Source organism: Hypomesus nipponensis, chromosome 22 (assembly GCF_054491055.1).
Source record: "Hypomesus nipponensis isolate SF chromosome 22, ASM5449105v1, whole genome shotgun sequence".
In the NCBI taxonomy this organism is placed as follows: domain Eukaryota; kingdom Metazoa; phylum Chordata; class Actinopteri; order Osmeriformes; family Osmeridae; genus Hypomesus; species Hypomesus nipponensis.
In genome coordinates this window covers 5,030,583-5,047,343 of record NC_140382.1, presented here as the reverse complement: position 1 = coordinate 5,047,343, position 16,761 = coordinate 5,030,583, and the positions used below count along the sequence as shown (strand labels likewise).

Sequence of the window (16,761 nt, the reverse complement as noted above, 5' to 3'; positions counted from 1 at the left end):
TCGCGGAAATAAAGAGTAGGCTATAACGTGCCTCATCAAACAGTGGAGGCTCCTGTGTTTTATGTGCGTCGTTTCTGGCCCACGAATTTTTAAACAGGACTTGAGAGGAGTGATTTTACCCTAATCGACTACAAATGCGAGAGGCAGTTTCATGCCCAATAATGTTCGATCGAGGTATTCTCTGTGACCCGACAGCTCGCCCCGCGCTCCGCAGGGGTCGGGGGAGAGAAATGTCACCTGCCCCGGTATAATAAAGCACTCAGCAACTTGCGCCCAACGGAGTGGCGCGACCTTAACCACATTGCTCGTCTACAACCCTCCAGGGACGCGCCTCGTAACAAAAAAACGCGCAATCCGGTTTAATACCGTCCAACTAGGGACCCCCGGTGGCACCGGGAAGGGCGTCTGGCAAGCAGGCAGGACGGACCTAGCTGACATCACTCTCTATATAGATCCGTAGTGCCCCCTCCCTGCCTTTCTCATCCATTCGAACAGCTTGTGTGTAGTCACTCGCACTTAATCACAGAGTGCGCGAGGCAGGAGGCGGATCGAGGGCGTGAACGAAAGATTGACGGTGAACGGGGAAGACACCAGTGCGCGGGACAGCAGATAGAGAGAAAGAGTGACAGACTGAGAGGTTTTTCTCCAACCTGTACTTCACAGTCTCACTTACGAACGCTTTCCGCGTTCACATTGATAGTTGCAGTCAACCACTGACCTGTTAACTTCGGGCGTCCGCTCCGCTCCGTTCACCAGTCGTTCAGCCGAGATGTCCAAGGAAAGACCTAACGACTCAGAGGCACGGGTGATAAACCAAGCTTCTCCCGGCAACATGGATTGCCTCGCTTGTTTCTCGCTGGAATCCGTAGAATGAGGGATTGGGATAAGCGCAGACCGCAGAGATGTCGGTGCCTTTGCTGAAGATTGGCGTGGTGCTCAGCACTATGGCGATGATCACCAACTGGATGTCGCAGACGTTGCCCTCGTTGGTGGGGCTTAATACCACCAAGCTCACGGCAGCTCAAGGCGGGTACCCGGACCGGAGTACTGGAGTAAGTGTAGCCTTGTTCAAGTTCCTATCAAAGATTGCGTTAAAATGCCTGTTAAAATACCGCAATTTCATACATTTAGAACATCTTTGCCAGACGTGTTTTCTGATTGGCTGGTGTTTTAGTTACTTAAAAAGTAACCTCGTGCTTTATTTTGCGTGCTCTTCAAAAATGCTGTTGTTTTTCTGTAAGACTGGCTGCCAGCGTGGTTCTAAAGACACGGGAGAAAATTACATTGCTGAGGGTATGATGGATTGACAGTCTCAGTTTGGTTGCACTGTCGAGCCTTGTTGTAAGGTTGGCTCCAGTAGCCTAGTTTCGAGTGTGGGCGGGGGAGCGCGCCAGTGTAGTGGAGAGGACGCGCGGTTATGGAGAGCGCTAATAGGCTTCGGTTCCGTCATTGATAAAACGCTGCAAGGTGAAAATAAAGTGAACATTTTGTTTAACTGCCAGACAGTTTTACCTGCTTTGAAAAAAGCTATTTTTTTCCTTTCTGACTCTCTTCGACTGTTTCACTCACGGAAGGTGATACGCGCACAATTTCCAGTTACGCGCCGGATAATTTCCCTTTGTCTTGTTTTCAAGCCCAGACTCTATCAAATATGTAAAAATGGCAAAATTAGCTTTTCTTTAATTATTTTATGTCCATGAAACAAACTAGCGAAAATAATATATATATATTGCTAGGCTAGTAGATAATTTTTGGACGGGAATCATACACAAATAATATTCACGCTGGTCATTTGGACTGCTCATTTTGCAAAAGGATTATTAAGCGAATATAAATATATACTTGTCTATACATTCCATATTTCCAGAATGCGATTATAATAGCCTCGGACTCCTCGCTATCTGAACGATGGGTTATAGTGTACCGCATTTGATATTTTACGGCTTTATTAGACTATTTATCAGTATGAGCTCCATGAAAGCCTGTAAATTAAGATTCTTGCTGAGTTTTAGAGCTAGTCATGTATCGGAATAACGCTTTTTTATGATGGCAACCTGCCGCCAAAACGATTAAGCTGTAGGCGACTCAGTGCGTGTTTATTAAATTAACTCATTGCAAATTATGAAGGCAATGCATAATTTGCCTTGCATCAAATTGTCAAGGAATCTATACTACTCATAAAATACATTTGAATTTTGTTTTACGCCTCCTTGTCCGTATAACTGCAGTAAAACCAATTTCCAGAGTCATGATACAGAACAACCAGGAGCAGAGTTGCATCTTTGATTAACAGGCTTTATAATTGGTTACTCAAGACTTGCAGTCTTAGCCTGTGGATCAGGTCAATGTGCGTGCGGGAACACCTGCCGGTCAGCGTCTTCATTTGGATCAGACAGATTCTCATTCGCCAATTTCCTCTTCCGAGTCCCACAATGTTAGAAGCAGGTTCAGCGTTCATTGCCTGATCTGACCATGGTCTGGACAGTTGCATTGCTCTTGTGTGATCCAGTTAGTTCATACGTCCCTGGGCTGATCAGACTCGTTTTGGCCATTAACAGCATCCATATCCCACTGACACCCTAGACAGACACTTAAAATAGTGAAAGTAAAAGGAAAACAGACATGTTTGGGCATATCTGGTTGGCTTTTCCTCCCTCCTGTTGGTATTTGGAGACTTGATTGTGAGCCAATGTGGGAGGAGCCTATGACTTGGTCTATGGTCCAGCTATCGCAGAGTGTAATCTCTCTTGTTTGAGCATTTCTGTAAGCAGCGTGAACATTCACGCCACAAACGGGAAGTAGTGATGGGTCAATACCCACATTACCTCCTTCACAAACATACACGCAGACACCCACACACACACACACACACCCACACACACACAAACACACACACACACACACGCACACACCCACGCACACACACACACACACACACACACACACACGCACACACGCACGCACCCACGCACACACACACACACACACACACACACACACACACACACACAAACAATCTGCGAGTGTCATAACAGAAGGTGTCAGTACCCGACAAAGGGACTCGCTTCCTTATCAAGGCTTTGTTCATCCTCGTCTCATTCAATTTTTTCCCCTCTCTTCCTTGTTGCTTGACCTCATTTCGCCTCTTGCCATCCTCGCCCCTCCCCCGGTCATCCCTCTGCCACTTCATGGCTGCAGGTGTTGCCAGCCAACCCGGAGGAGTCGTGGCAGGTGTACAGTTCGGCCCAGGACAGCGAGGGAAGGTGCGTGTGCACCGTGGTGGCACCCCAGCAGTCCATGTGCTCGCGGGACGCCCGCACCAAGCAGCTACGGCAACTGCTGGAGAAGGTAACGTGTGCGCCGGGCGGCTAATCTCCAGCCGCTTGGCTACTCCTGGACGCAGCACCTCAGCCGAGCCACACAAAGAACTCTCCAGTGTTCGTTATCAACCTTAGCCGCAATTAGAAATCATCAGTAAACACACACAAGCATGCACACGCATGTTATTCTTCTTTCTTTTTTTTACACGCACACACTTTTACACACACACACATATTGTGTTTGTGACCCGATCATCACCTCCCAAGCTCGTAAGACAGGAATAGGTCTATGCGCTAATGAGTTCCCTGGAAACCCAGACCAGCAGCTATGCAAGGCATCATGGGAAGAAGCCAGTGTTGTGTCATTACCATACCCAGGCTGCCACACACTTGCAATGATGCAACCCAACATCAACACTGGCATAAAGTGCCATGCTTACAGTGGGAGGAAGACTACGAGTACTTCATATAACACATTAAAAAGCACATTCTGAAGCTTACAGTGTAAACTTCTGAAATGTTTGCGTGTGAATTAATCTCTCAGTGATTTAGAGAAGAGCGGTTGCCAGGGCCAAGTGAGGCTTGCTCCAATGTCTGCTGAAAGCACACCAAATCTCTTATCAACATAGAAACGAAGCACTTTCTAAAGCCTCAATTTTAGAGATAAAAAGAAATAACTAGTACGAGGGAAAACAAGTTTATTGTCATCACTCCAACAGCAAGTGTTTCAGTTCAACTCATCGTAGGCTGGAGTCAGAAAGCGTTATCGTGAAAGAAAAAGGGACTCAAAACAAAACAGTTTAAAACCCCCCAAACTCCCTGTGTCCCTGCCCCTCCGCAGGTCCAGAACATGACCCAGTCTATCCAGGTCCTGGACCAGAGGACCCAGCGAGACCTGCAGTACGTGGAGAAGATGGAGGTCCAGCTCCGTGGCCTGGAGACCAAGTTCAGACAGGTGGAGGAGAACCACAAGCAGAACATCGCCAAGCAATACAAGGTAGAGACCAGCAGCCCAGCCCCGCTCCCCCGCCGCCTCGCTCCATCCATCTGACCATCACTGACACCCGGCTTAGTTCCGCACCACACCTCATCCACGCCGTCGGCACTCTGTAGTCTGGAGGTGCCCACAGCAGCTGGGGTTCGGTGTCACCGACCCCGTCATCGTCGTCACCGTAGCCTCATGACATTCCCCTTGTCTAGGAAAAGCTCGCGTGACAATACCTGTTGTCTAGCTCTCTAAAATCCCAATAATTGAGGTTGTCAAAATAAGAATCAATGCTAAAGATAAATGTCCCCCTAAAACCATTGTTTTTTTCTGTTTTTTGGGGCGGCCAAATTGTAAATTGTATCTTCACAGCTAGCACCTGTACAAATATGTGAAGATGAAAATGGGTGGTGTTACATTGTGGAGGGTCAGTTGATAGTGGACCAGTTGGTGGGACCATCTCATCACCACATACATCCACCACTCATTCCTTCATCCATTCCTTCATTTCAGGATCTGTGCTTTTCGATTAGGTTGTACAGTTGTTTTCCGAGTCAATGCCAATGTCTCGTGCAACCCTAATCAATGTATCATGGATAATGACTTGGAAAACCACAGATGATATCCTGATAGTTTGATTTAGATTGTTTGATGAAAACAAATTCATAATATTTCCTTGTTGCATTGGGGATGGCTTGTTAATACATTGAACGTTACCTAGACAACACAGCCTCAACGGTCAGATCCCTTGAAGCACAGACGGACCACCTTCACCTTTCACTCACCCTCCCCTCGTCTTTGCATGACTCCCTCTCCATCACTGTGAATGACGCTGCATGCTCCTTCCTCCTTGCTAATGTAGTTGTGTGTCTCATGTGTTTGAGCGTGTGTGTTTTAGTCAGGCTAGAGGGCCCAGCTCCTATGAAACAGTGTGTCGTTTTCTTGCTTGCAGGGCTAACTTTAGGACATGTTTAAACAGCCACAGGGAAGAAGAGGCAGGTCAATCCCATGTTTCCCTGATCTGAGCTACAGTACTGAGAGAATTGGGGGCGTCAATAAAAATCACTTTATTTACCTTTAGCACCCTTAGTAGTAAGATATCCCACCCCCAACCTACCTACCTACCTACCTACCTGTCCGCCTACCTACCTACTACTGATTTTTCCCTGCATGTTACTGTCAAGGTTTTTCATCCGAAAGCTTTTTCAAAAGTAAAGTTTACTTTACAGTTATTATGATTCTAATTTTATCTTTTGGAATTATTACTATTATTATTCAATTGCTGTTCTCTTCTTTTATTTGGGCATTGTTCATGCATATTTGGTTACTCAAGAAAATATACGTATAAACATAGACGTAAAAATTCCTAAACACTTTGTTGTTTGTGACATGTAAAAGCATGTAATCCTTAAGATGTTGCATTTCAAACGATGATGACCAATAAAGAGTTTTTCCCAATTGTTTGCGGTGTGCTGATGGCTTGTTTCAATGCCTTGTCCAGCCTAGGACGGAGCGACTGCTCGCTGATGTGGTGGGATGTTTACTGGGTTTGTCTGCTCCGAGATGCACGCACACACACATCAAACCCACGGTGACACTCTCTCATTACACCCACGCACACATATAAACACTCAGGGTACGCCTGTGAGAGTAGTCAGGGTCAGATAGGTGTTTTGTTCCTTTTTTCTTTTTCCTCTCTTTTGGACAGGAGTCTCTCGTTTTGTCGGCCATGACACTGAACCCAGCTTATTTTAATCCTTTCAGGCCATAAAAGCGAAAATGGAGGAGCTTAGACCGTTGATACCAGTGTTGGAGGAGTACAAGGCCGATGCCAAATTGGTATTGCAGTTTAAGGAGGAGGTCCAGAATCTGACGTCAGTTCTAAGCGAACTTCAGGAGGAGATGGGGGCCTATGACTACGAGGAGCTGCACAGCAGAGTGTCAAATCTCGAAGAGAGACTCCGAGCGTGCATGCAAAAATTAGGTAGGCCCAGAAAGCAACACACACGCACACGCACGCACGCCGACAGACACGTGCACACAAACGCAAGCGCCGTGCGGATGCCTCGCATGCCCACGGACGCTCACGCGGGCGCGCACACACGCTATCTCCATCTCTCTTCACGCACTCTCGCACGACGCCCACACGCAGTGTGGCGTGGCAGAAGACGTGAGGGAGGAGTCAGGCATATTCACCGAGCCGCAGGACACTTCAGAAACATGTGAGGAACGGCGACACCTCCTCCTGCCAAACACGGCGACACCTGTTACAACACAGTCAGAGCCACAGCTACGGAACGTGCCGGAAAGCACTGCATGATCCTGAATGCATATGCATTGATAAATAGATGGCCTATGTCCTCCATAACCGTACAAATATGACAATAGTAGTGTTGCATATCGTTCAAGTGTACTCATTTACACTCACAGTAATATCACATATATTAGTATATGGCATATATATTTTATATGGCATAATATATCAATATTTTATCTATGAACATTTGAGGGATGGTAAGATGGCACATGTTAGTTGTTTTAGAAACATTCATATTGAAACACATGCAGCCACTGGGAGGTGCCGTGACTTCTAGCCTGCCTGTGCGTAACACTTTTGTCCTTCCTGCTCTGTTTTTCCACAGTGTTAATTCATGCGCCACACACACACACACATGTACTGTAAGTACGCACACACACAAGCACACAGACACACACACTTACTGTAAGTACGCACACACACAAGCAGACAGACAGTCACACCCAGCTGGAGAGTCGAGTATGTTTTTTTTCCTCTTTCAATCACTCAGTCCTTCATAACCACACATACTATGTGTGCACTCCCTATCTCACTCCCTCTAGCTGCACCCTTTCTCCCTCTCCATCTCTATCTCTCTGACAGGCGCTCGCTCTCGCTCGCTCTCCCTAACCCTCCCTTTTTATCTTTCTCCACCTCTGTCTGCCCCTCTTTCTCTTGGTTCACTCTCTCTCTCTCTCTCTCTCTCTCTCTCTCTCTCTCTCTCTCTCTCTCTCTCTCTCTCTCTCTCTCTCTCTCTCTCTCTCTCTGTCTCTCTCTCTCTGTCTGTCTCTCTCTCTCTCTCTCTCTCTCTCTGTCTCTCTCTCTCTCTCTCTCTCTCTCTCTCTCTCTCTCTCTCTCTCTCTCTCTCTCTCTCTCTCTCTCTGTCTCTCTCTCTCTGTCTGTCTCTCTCTCTCTCTCTCTCTCTCTCTGTCTCTCTCTCTCTCTCTCTCTCTCTCTCTCTCTCTCTCTCTCTCTCTCTCTCTCTCTCTCTATCTCTCTGTCTCTCTCTCTCTGTCTCTCTCTTTCTGTCTCTGTTGTCTTTGTTCAGATCCCCATCCCCCACTCCCTCTCTTCTATCTGGCTTGATCGAGTCCTGTTCTCTCTACCAGTCCGTCCGAACCCAAAAGTCCTGTCGTGTTCTCGCTCAGATCAATACACACGGCTGGCCTCTTATCTGTCGGCAGCCTTCCCTAGGATTACAGAGTAGGACGGAGATGCATGGGGGGGTGGGATGATGGAAGGCCAGAGGGGTGGGGGGGGTAGTGGCGGCCGGAGTCAATCCACTGAGTGTGGGATCAGATGAGATGAAGGTGGGAATTGGGGGGGGGGGGGGAGGGGCGAGGGACACAGCTAGCTCCGTCAGAACAGAGAGGCCGGCCCTTCCTTTTATCATCACACAGTCACTCGGGAGAGCCTGCACTCACACACTCACACACACACAAACACACTCTCACACACACACACACTCTCACACACACTCTCGCACACACACACGCAGAGCCCACTGTCATTGAGGTTTGATTGACAAGGTCAGCAGTCGGGTGTGGAGAATACAGTGGAAAGAGCAACACGCCAGGATGAACACAGCGGGAGATGAAAAGCTAATAAGTGAGGAGGGAAAAGGGAAGGGAGAGAGAGAGAGAGAGAGAGAGAGAGAGAGAGAGAGAGAGAGAAAGAGAAAGAGAGAGAGAGAGAGAGAGAGAGAGAGAGGGAGGTGGTGAAAAAAAATAACAAGATACGAGTGATGGAGAGCGGCAAGTGAAAGAGAGCGTGACAGATTCAGTGTGAGAGGGAGGGAAAGAGAGCGAGAGAGCGAGAGAGAGAGAGAGATAGAGAGAAAGAGAGAGATGGAGAGATGGAGGAGGAGAGAGTGGGTCTGGTTTGTCCTCTCCAGGCTGTCCTGTGGCAGGGAGAGTAACAGCCAGGTGACCGTGGAAGCACAATGGCCATCGATCAGGCAGGCAAGGCAATGTTTTAATCAAATAAATAAATCACCCTTGGGCCCGTGTGACAGATTCTGGGCTTAGGGACGAGGACGGGGGGGCTGGAAGGGTGAGGTGGAGAGGGCTGGGTTTGGGGGTGCACTAGCAAACCCATGGTGTCACACCACAGTGACAGGCCTGCCACCGTCACCTGCTGATGGCAGCATGCGGCTTTCTCTGTCACGAGTCCCTCTCTCATTACAACTCAGCCTTCTCTCTTTCCTACGCTCTCTCTCACTCACACGCTCTCTCGCTCTCATTCCTTCTCTGCGTCTCTCTCTCTCTCTTTCGCCTCTCTCTCTTTTCTTATCACTCTCACTCACTCACTCACTCACTCACTCACTCACTCACTCTCTCTCTCCTTCTCTCTCTCTATTTTCTTCTCTCTCTGTGTCTCCCTTCTCTTGCACGGCGCGATAAAACCCACGTGAAGTTCACATACCCATAGGCATCCCAGGGCTACAGTCCAGCCCCAACCCCAACCCCAACCCCAACCCCCCCCAACCCCCACCCTACCCCCACCCCCAGCCCCCAACCCCCACCCTAACCCCCAGCCCCAACCCCCACCCTAACCCCAGCCCCCAGCCCCCAGCCCCCACCCTAACCCCCAGCCCCAACCCCCCACCCTACCCCCCAGCCACCTCGCTAACCTCCACCCCCCAGCCCCAATCCCCAGCCCCGTCTACGGACATGCCCCTAAAAACCCACTCTCTGCTTTCAATCTATCCTGTCAATCCTCAAATCCTTACATACCGGGCTTATATCTCTTTTGTCATTTCAATCGGACTCCCGTTAGATTTCCATTAGATGGTCTGTGCTGCTGGCTGGCAGAAGCAGATTCAGGCCAATGGCAGATTACACCTTGTATGACCCCGGGGACTAAGACTCAGAGGCCAGACAAGCCTAGTACAGCCGTCGCTTGGCCATCACGGCAGACCAGGGGACGGAGCAGAGGCGAGCAGAGGCTGAGAGTGGAGAGGATGAGACCGGAGGAGAAGGAGTCAGTGGGCCAATGAGCGGAGAGGAGAGCAGGAGAGTAGAAGAGGAGGAGAGGGGAACAGAGGATAGGGACGAGGAGGAGAGTAATGAGGAATGACGAGAGGGAGAGCGGAGGAGCGGTGAAAGGAATAGGAGGAGAGTGGAGGAGAGGAGAGGTGCCCCTATGGTCCCAGTTGTTCTGTCTGAGGCTAAAGATAGCTCCACGATTAGAGAAATGAAATAAACTGACCAGTGGGCCAATGGATTACTATGCTGCCTGATCCCACCGGCAGTTACACAAGAGCCTTAACCCAACTGCTCGTCTCTTGGCTGTCATTGACGTGTAACACGCATAAATGCCCACATCCACACACACACAAATACACAGAGACAGGAAAGGCAGTTTGTTTGTTTAAAAAATGTTCTTCAACCTTTAATCAAACAGGAAGGGCTCATGGAGATTTTAAATGAAAATGTTTACAGAATACCACGTTTTCAAAGTTTAACAAGATTCCAAGACGGTAATGAATCTAGGATGGCTTTTTAAATCAAATTATACAAGGGACTGTGAGTGTGGAGTGTCTGGAGAAGACATGCCAAATTTGGTTAATGGAGTGCAGTGGTGCATAAGAGTGTGGCCATCTCAATACTGCGTGGTAAAATGTGTCAATTGATCAAAAAACACTGACCGGGAGCTTTCATAAATAAAATATCTTAATTGTCTAGCATCGGTATAAATACTAGCCTTAATACCTTAACACCAACAGACACACACACAAATATACACACGCTCACTCACAACATGCAGTATATGTACTGTGTAGCTACAATACACAGGAAGGTATCCAGTCATTAGTTTTTTTCTATTCATCACATAACATGATATGCCCATAAAAATGCACCTAACCCAACCAATACCATGTTCTTCTCTCAGAATTAATCTCCATCGAAAACACTGCAAAACAATTGTCCTATAGTAGATTGTTTTGTACATTGACTATGTGAGGACAAAACATAAATGACAGGATGAAAACAATCCCGGAGTGATAGAGAGAGAGACAGAAAGAGAGAGAGAGAGAGAGAGAGAGAGAGAGAGAGAGAGAGAGAGAGAGAGAGAAACCGGCAGTAGGATAGGATACAAGAAAGGAGGAAACAGCAATCTAATCTCAATTCTATAATTGCATTTCACAACCCATTTGCTACCAGGGGGAGATGAGAGAATGAGAGAGTGAGATAAAGAGAAAGAGAGAGAGACAGAGACAGAGACAGAAAGAAGAGATTGAATGAGAGATAAGGTGAGAGATATCAAAATAGAAAGTACTAGATAATAGATAACACATTGTAATAAAAAAACAATAAGCCAACACGCTTGTACCTGCCTACCCACAGCCAACCAATCAGTAAATCAAATCAAGGCAACATATTTAATTCATCTCAATTAAGTCATCAACACATGTTAATTGATCTCTGCGCCCCCCCTAAACAAATGTTGCATCCACAATTGTGTTGTAACACAGGCGCAAAGCAGTGTTGTGTGTTAGTAGCTAACAGGAGTAGAGTTGTTCTCCTGTTCATAATAATCAGCCTATTAGTCCAACTACCTACATGTCATCAGGGACACACAGAGACACACACACATACAAGCGCACCCGCATTGTCAACAATCTAACACCTCAATCAGTCTAATTAGCGCTCAGCTCAGTTGAGCTGTGTAGATGATAACAGAGTACGCGCACGTTTCCACACGCACACACAGGCAACAGCGGGAAACACTGTTTGGCATGCTCTCACTCACATACTGTTGGTATACAAACACACACACACACACAGAGTAGCAAACCTTCACATGTCAGACACAAAACAAAGCTGACAAATAGAACGACACTGCCACACATATCAAGCTAACAAATTTTTTTTGTGTTTGTTTGAATGTATTTCTTTAATTTTTCTGCCTCAATCTAGCAGCATTGATCTACAGGCATGAAAGGGTTCATTTGCGTGGCTCTGCAGTACCGCGCCAAAGTATCAGGCACAATAAAAAAAAAAAAAAAAAGTCGAGCGAAAATGCTGTAAGAAATAATGAAAGGAAAAGACGAAACAGACGAAATTGCACTTTCAATGCCGCGCAAATGCAGAAGACAACTAAAAAAAGAAAAGTGACATTCCCGTCAAATCAATGTTAGCGCCTGAGACTCTCGTGCAGTTCTAGTGAGACGTGTTCTGGTGTTCTCCTGCCTGCAGCGTGCGGGAAACTGACCGGCATCAGCGACCCAATCACCATCAAGACCTCCGGGTCACGCTTCGGATCCTGGATGACCGACCCCCTGGCCCCGGAGGGAGACACCCGGGTAAGAACAGCACCCTCTCACATGAACACACACACAGACAGACAAGCAAACACACACACAGACACACACACACACACACAGACAGACAAGCAAACACACACACAGACACACACAGACACACAGACACACCCACACACACACACACACACAGACAGACAAGCAAACACACACACAGACACACACACACACAGACACACCCACACACACACACACACACACACACACACAGACAGACACACACACAGACAAGCAAACACACACACAGACACACCCACACACACACACACAGACACACCCACACACACACACACAGACAGACACACACACAGACAAGCAAACACACACACAGACACACCCACACATAGACACACACACACAGACACACACACACAGACAAGCAAACACACACACACAGACACACCCACACACACACACACACACACACACACAGACAGACAGACAAGCAAACACACAGACAGACACACACACACACGAGCCTATACACACGGACGCACACACACCTCAAATACTCAAAGACAAATACACAGACAATATGCCACACCTCTATACATACACACACACATACTTTACCCTTCAGTCATAAGGAGGAAATACAACGATGCTGCCTTTCATGGTAATATCTAACCCTTACTGTTAGGGTAATACAAGTAAATTATTTTCTGAATTCAGTCTTCATGTTACGGTAACACCATCCCTCTCCTCCACTTCTCCTGCTTTAAAGCTTCCAAGTGCTCCCCATGGAGTACATTAGACAATACACACAGTCCCAATGGTGGCATCACTAATACATTTACATGTATTCATTTAGCAGACGCTCTTATCCAGAGCGACTTACAGTAAGTACAGGGACATTCCCCCCGAGGCAAGTAGGGTGAAGTGCCCTGCCCAAGGACATTTGACACAGCCGGAAATCAAACTGGCTTCCTTCAGATTACTAGCCCGACTCCCTAACCACTCAGCCACCTGACTCCCCAATAGCACCAATGGGTTTCAGGGGATCTTACTATAAAAGCTACGGACACTCGTAACAGACGGCTGACTGCGGCTGACCTTGATGGAAAGTCCAAAGATTGTTGGTGGTTTTTGGTCTCCACTTTGGCAACAGTGAGGCCTAATGTGTGGTGAAGATGCTTTGGGCGTCTGTTGGACGAGATTCTATTTATTGGCTGTGGCGCATAAAAATGTAAATGGTTGCGTAAATCGACGTGATTTACGGCAAGGTATGGTTCCAAGCAGGTAGTGTGCGCAGAGTATATTTGATGCCGCTTTGAAACAGATACATGATTACTTTGCATGTGGTTGTGGTGTTATGTAACACACACACGTACACATCTAATGAATTCTCATTACAAAATGCACACATACGGAAGTCTGTTAAAAAAAAGAAATCATAATCACCCACCTTTCCTCAGTACATCCTACATGCAAGGTCTTAGTTATTTCTGTAAACAGTCTGTCTAAACATTCTTTTGTTGATATAGAAGTAAAGAGACTTATGTAACAGACTGTGTAGGAGTATGGTGACTAAGGAGATGTGAAGTCATAAAAAGACAACCGCCACGTTAGCCGAAGATAATGGATGCGAGGTGCTAGCTGTGTAGTTAGCCTGATGTGAGGACATGGTGTGATGGACGAGAGGAGACAGACTGGTCCGCTCTCCGTCGCTCCTCCTCCTCCTCTCCTCTTTTTCTTTTTTCTTTTTTTTTTTTTCTCCGGGAGGTGGCCGTTAGTAGGCTAGCGTTTCCTGTTACCATCTATGGACCCAGCAGTTCCTGCCCTCCGAATCATACTTTAAGCAATCAGAGAGCCATTTCCTGCCATCTGAATCATTTATAAGCCAATCAGAGCCCCACGTCCTGACCTTGGAATCATTCATAAACCAATTACTGTTGAATGTAGGGGGGGGGGAGTTAAGGAGGGTGTTACAGGAAGAAAAGGGGGAGGGGTATGTGTGTCAGACCACAGGAAGGGAGGCAATGGAGGACAGGGGAGGAAGGTCAGATGGAGGCAATGAGACGAGAGAAAATAAGGGAAGGAGGAAGAGTTAGGTAGCCAGGTTGGAGAGGAGGAGGAGGGGGGGTTGCTTCCAGGTGTGTCAACCCCCCAGCATGAGAGAAAGCGGCCCTTACTGTTTTCCGGAACCACCTCCCTCCATGGACCCCATCTGGAGCCCTGGATCCCGTTGTGAGAGGCCCAGCTGAGACAGGTCTTTCATCCAACTGTGCCTGTCCTGTCCTGTCCTGTCCTCTCCTCCCCTCCTCCCCTCCTCCCCTCCCAGGGCTGTTGATTTGTCCCCTTGGCCTGCCATCCCCCAGACTGTTGGTATTCTCAAGCAGTGAGAAAATTCCCAGCATGCTCTCCTCCTCGACTGGAGTCCGCCTTCTCTGATTTAATTAGTCGTCCCGTTGGCGCCTGTGATCCGCTTTGCGGCACAAGGCGGCACGTGCTTCTCATATAGATTGTTCCGGCTCTCCGTTACATCTGCTGTGAGAGATATTGGCGGCGGCGGGGGTTTAAAAGCTCACCCTGCCTCGTGCGTTTTTGTTGTTCCGAGACCAGACCCCTTTAGGGCCCTCTCTCTTCGACGTTTCATCTCTCCTGGAAGTTTCCTCTTATATCCTCGTCTCACTGTCTTTTCTCTCCTCCGCCTTTGTCTCCACCGGTGGCAGGTGTGGTACATGGACGGTTACCACAACAACCGTTTTGTGCGGGAGTACAAGTCCATGGCCGACTTCATGACCACGGAGAACTTCACGTCCCACCGCCTCCCCCACCCGTGGTCCGGCACCGGTCAGGTGGTCTACAACGGCTCCCTCTACTTCAACAAGTTCCAGAGCCACGTGATCATCAAGTTCGACTTCAAGACCTCCGCCATAAGCAAGTCCCGGCAGCTGGACTACGCCGGGTTCAACAACATGTACCACTACGCCTGGGGCGGCCACTCGGACATCGACCTCATGGTGGACGAAGGCGGGCTCTGGGCCGTCTACGCCACCAATCAGAACGCGGGGAACATTGTGCTGAGCAAGCTGAACCCCAACACGCTCCAGATCCTCAAGAGCTGGACCACCAATCACCCGAAGAGGAGCGCCGGCGAGGCCTTCATGATCTGCGGGACGCTGTACGTCACCAACGGTTACTCCGGGGGCACCAAGGTGTACTACGCCTACTCCACCAACTCCTCCACCTACGAGTACATCGACATCGCCTTCCAGAACAAATACTCCCATATATCCATGCTGGATTACAACCCTCGCGACCGCGCCCTCTACGCCTGGAACAACGGCAACCAAGTGCTGTACAACGTCACGCTGTTCCACGTCATACGGTCCGAGGAACTGTAACCGCCGGCAACGGGGAGCCCGATCTTGGCGTGAAAGCTACGTTAGAGGTTGTATCCAGAGATTCATTCTATTTATGAAAATGCTGTATATTTGAGAAGGACATAGAGAGAGTAGACTGTATGGTGAAGGTCATTCTGTACGCTGTTATATCATTAGACTTAATGGGATTGCATCACCTGGACGCCATGTGGATGAATGTGCTTACCGACAAAACTGACATGAAAAATATATAATATAAAAATAATACGTGCTTGTTACGAAGATAACGGAATGTGAAACACACGATACAGGAGCTGAAACAGAACGACGTTGGACTGAAAGAAAGAAATAAGAACAGATGCCAAAAACATCATGCCTTTCTTTTTTACGTATAAGGGATCATACATTTCGAAGATTGTTTGTGTGAGGCTCTGGGTCTCTGGTTATACAAATCCTCCACAGCCACCTGGTCCTGTCTGACCTCAATCTGTTGGTCACTGACTGTGCGAGGCAAGGGGGAGGTCTGAGAAAAGACTATGGGATTGGTTATAAACAGTTTTTGCCAACCAAGACCCCCCCCACGCCCCCTCCCCCGTGACCCTTCCCTAGTCAGACAGGGGAACACCAGGCTGATACTTCTAGAAGACTCCGGAACCTACAACCTATACAGTCTGTCACACATATCCTTTAGAACCGTTTCGGTAGCAATGAAAGAATGTCTGTGGAGGAAAACAACCACAATAGCAACAAAAACAGCAACAAAAAAGCAAGAACAACCCAGATCCACCCGACCCTGGTGGCACTGACTGTTGGCAGTGCCGTTGCTTGAGGAGATGTTCCTTCCTGTGTTCGTGGCCCTGCGTCGACCAGGCTTTCTGTGCATGACTGTTTTTCTACCCGTTATGGTCTGCTCTTCTGAATGTCTTTCACTGTATGATGCTCGTACTGTAAAACAGAGAAGGGGGGAGGGGAAGGGGGGGGGGGAAGGGGGCAAAGGGGGGGGGGGAGGAGGGAAGGAAAGAGGTGGAGGCTAGTCTAGAGAAAATATTGGGATCAGAGACATCAAAGATGTTAGCCTTTTTCACTCGTTTGTATCTTCGTTCTTGTTATTTTGACCTCCATTTGACTGAAGTGTTCTTATTATAGTTTCTTTTGTTTCTTTTCTGTGATGTTCTTGTATTCCCCCTCCGCCCCCCCCCCCCACCCCCCCTCCCCCTAACTGTGGGCACCGGCTTCGCATCACTGTTCTGGTTTAGTTGGACTGCGTGGGCGGGTGGGAGGAATCCATCCAGCTCATATCTTTCAAAGGTGAAGACAAAAAAAAAACAGATGAAACATAGAAAGTCTTTATAAATCATGTGCTTGGGGGGGGATCTCGAAACAGGTTCCAACGGCCCTCCCAGCTCTCATATCTTCAACTGAACCTGGCAACCTGGAGGGGAACTAAGTGTCTGTCCCCGAAGCTGCGGATAACAGTGTCCCTCTACCTCCCCCCCCACCCCCCACCC

The 16,761-nt window shown here is 48.1% G+C and overlaps 1 protein-coding gene across 1 annotated transcript; it reads left to right on the top strand.

Annotated features, from left to right (window-relative positions):
* The first annotated feature begins 628 nt into the window (after positions 1 to 628).
* olfm1b (olfactomedin 1b) lies at positions 629 to 16,187 on the top strand. The gene is made up of 6 exons (XM_084686764.1): positions 629 to 1,052; positions 3,199 to 3,348; positions 4,162 to 4,317; positions 6,070 to 6,289; positions 11,803 to 11,909; positions 14,600 to 16,187. The coding sequence occupies exons 1-6, from the start codon at positions 903 to 905 to the stop codon at positions 15,272 to 15,274; spliced, it is 1,458 nt and encodes a 485-aa protein (XP_084542890.1). The 5' UTR covers positions 629 to 902; the 3' UTR covers positions 15,275 to 16,187.
* The last annotated feature ends 574 nt before the right edge of the window (positions 16,188 to 16,761 follow it).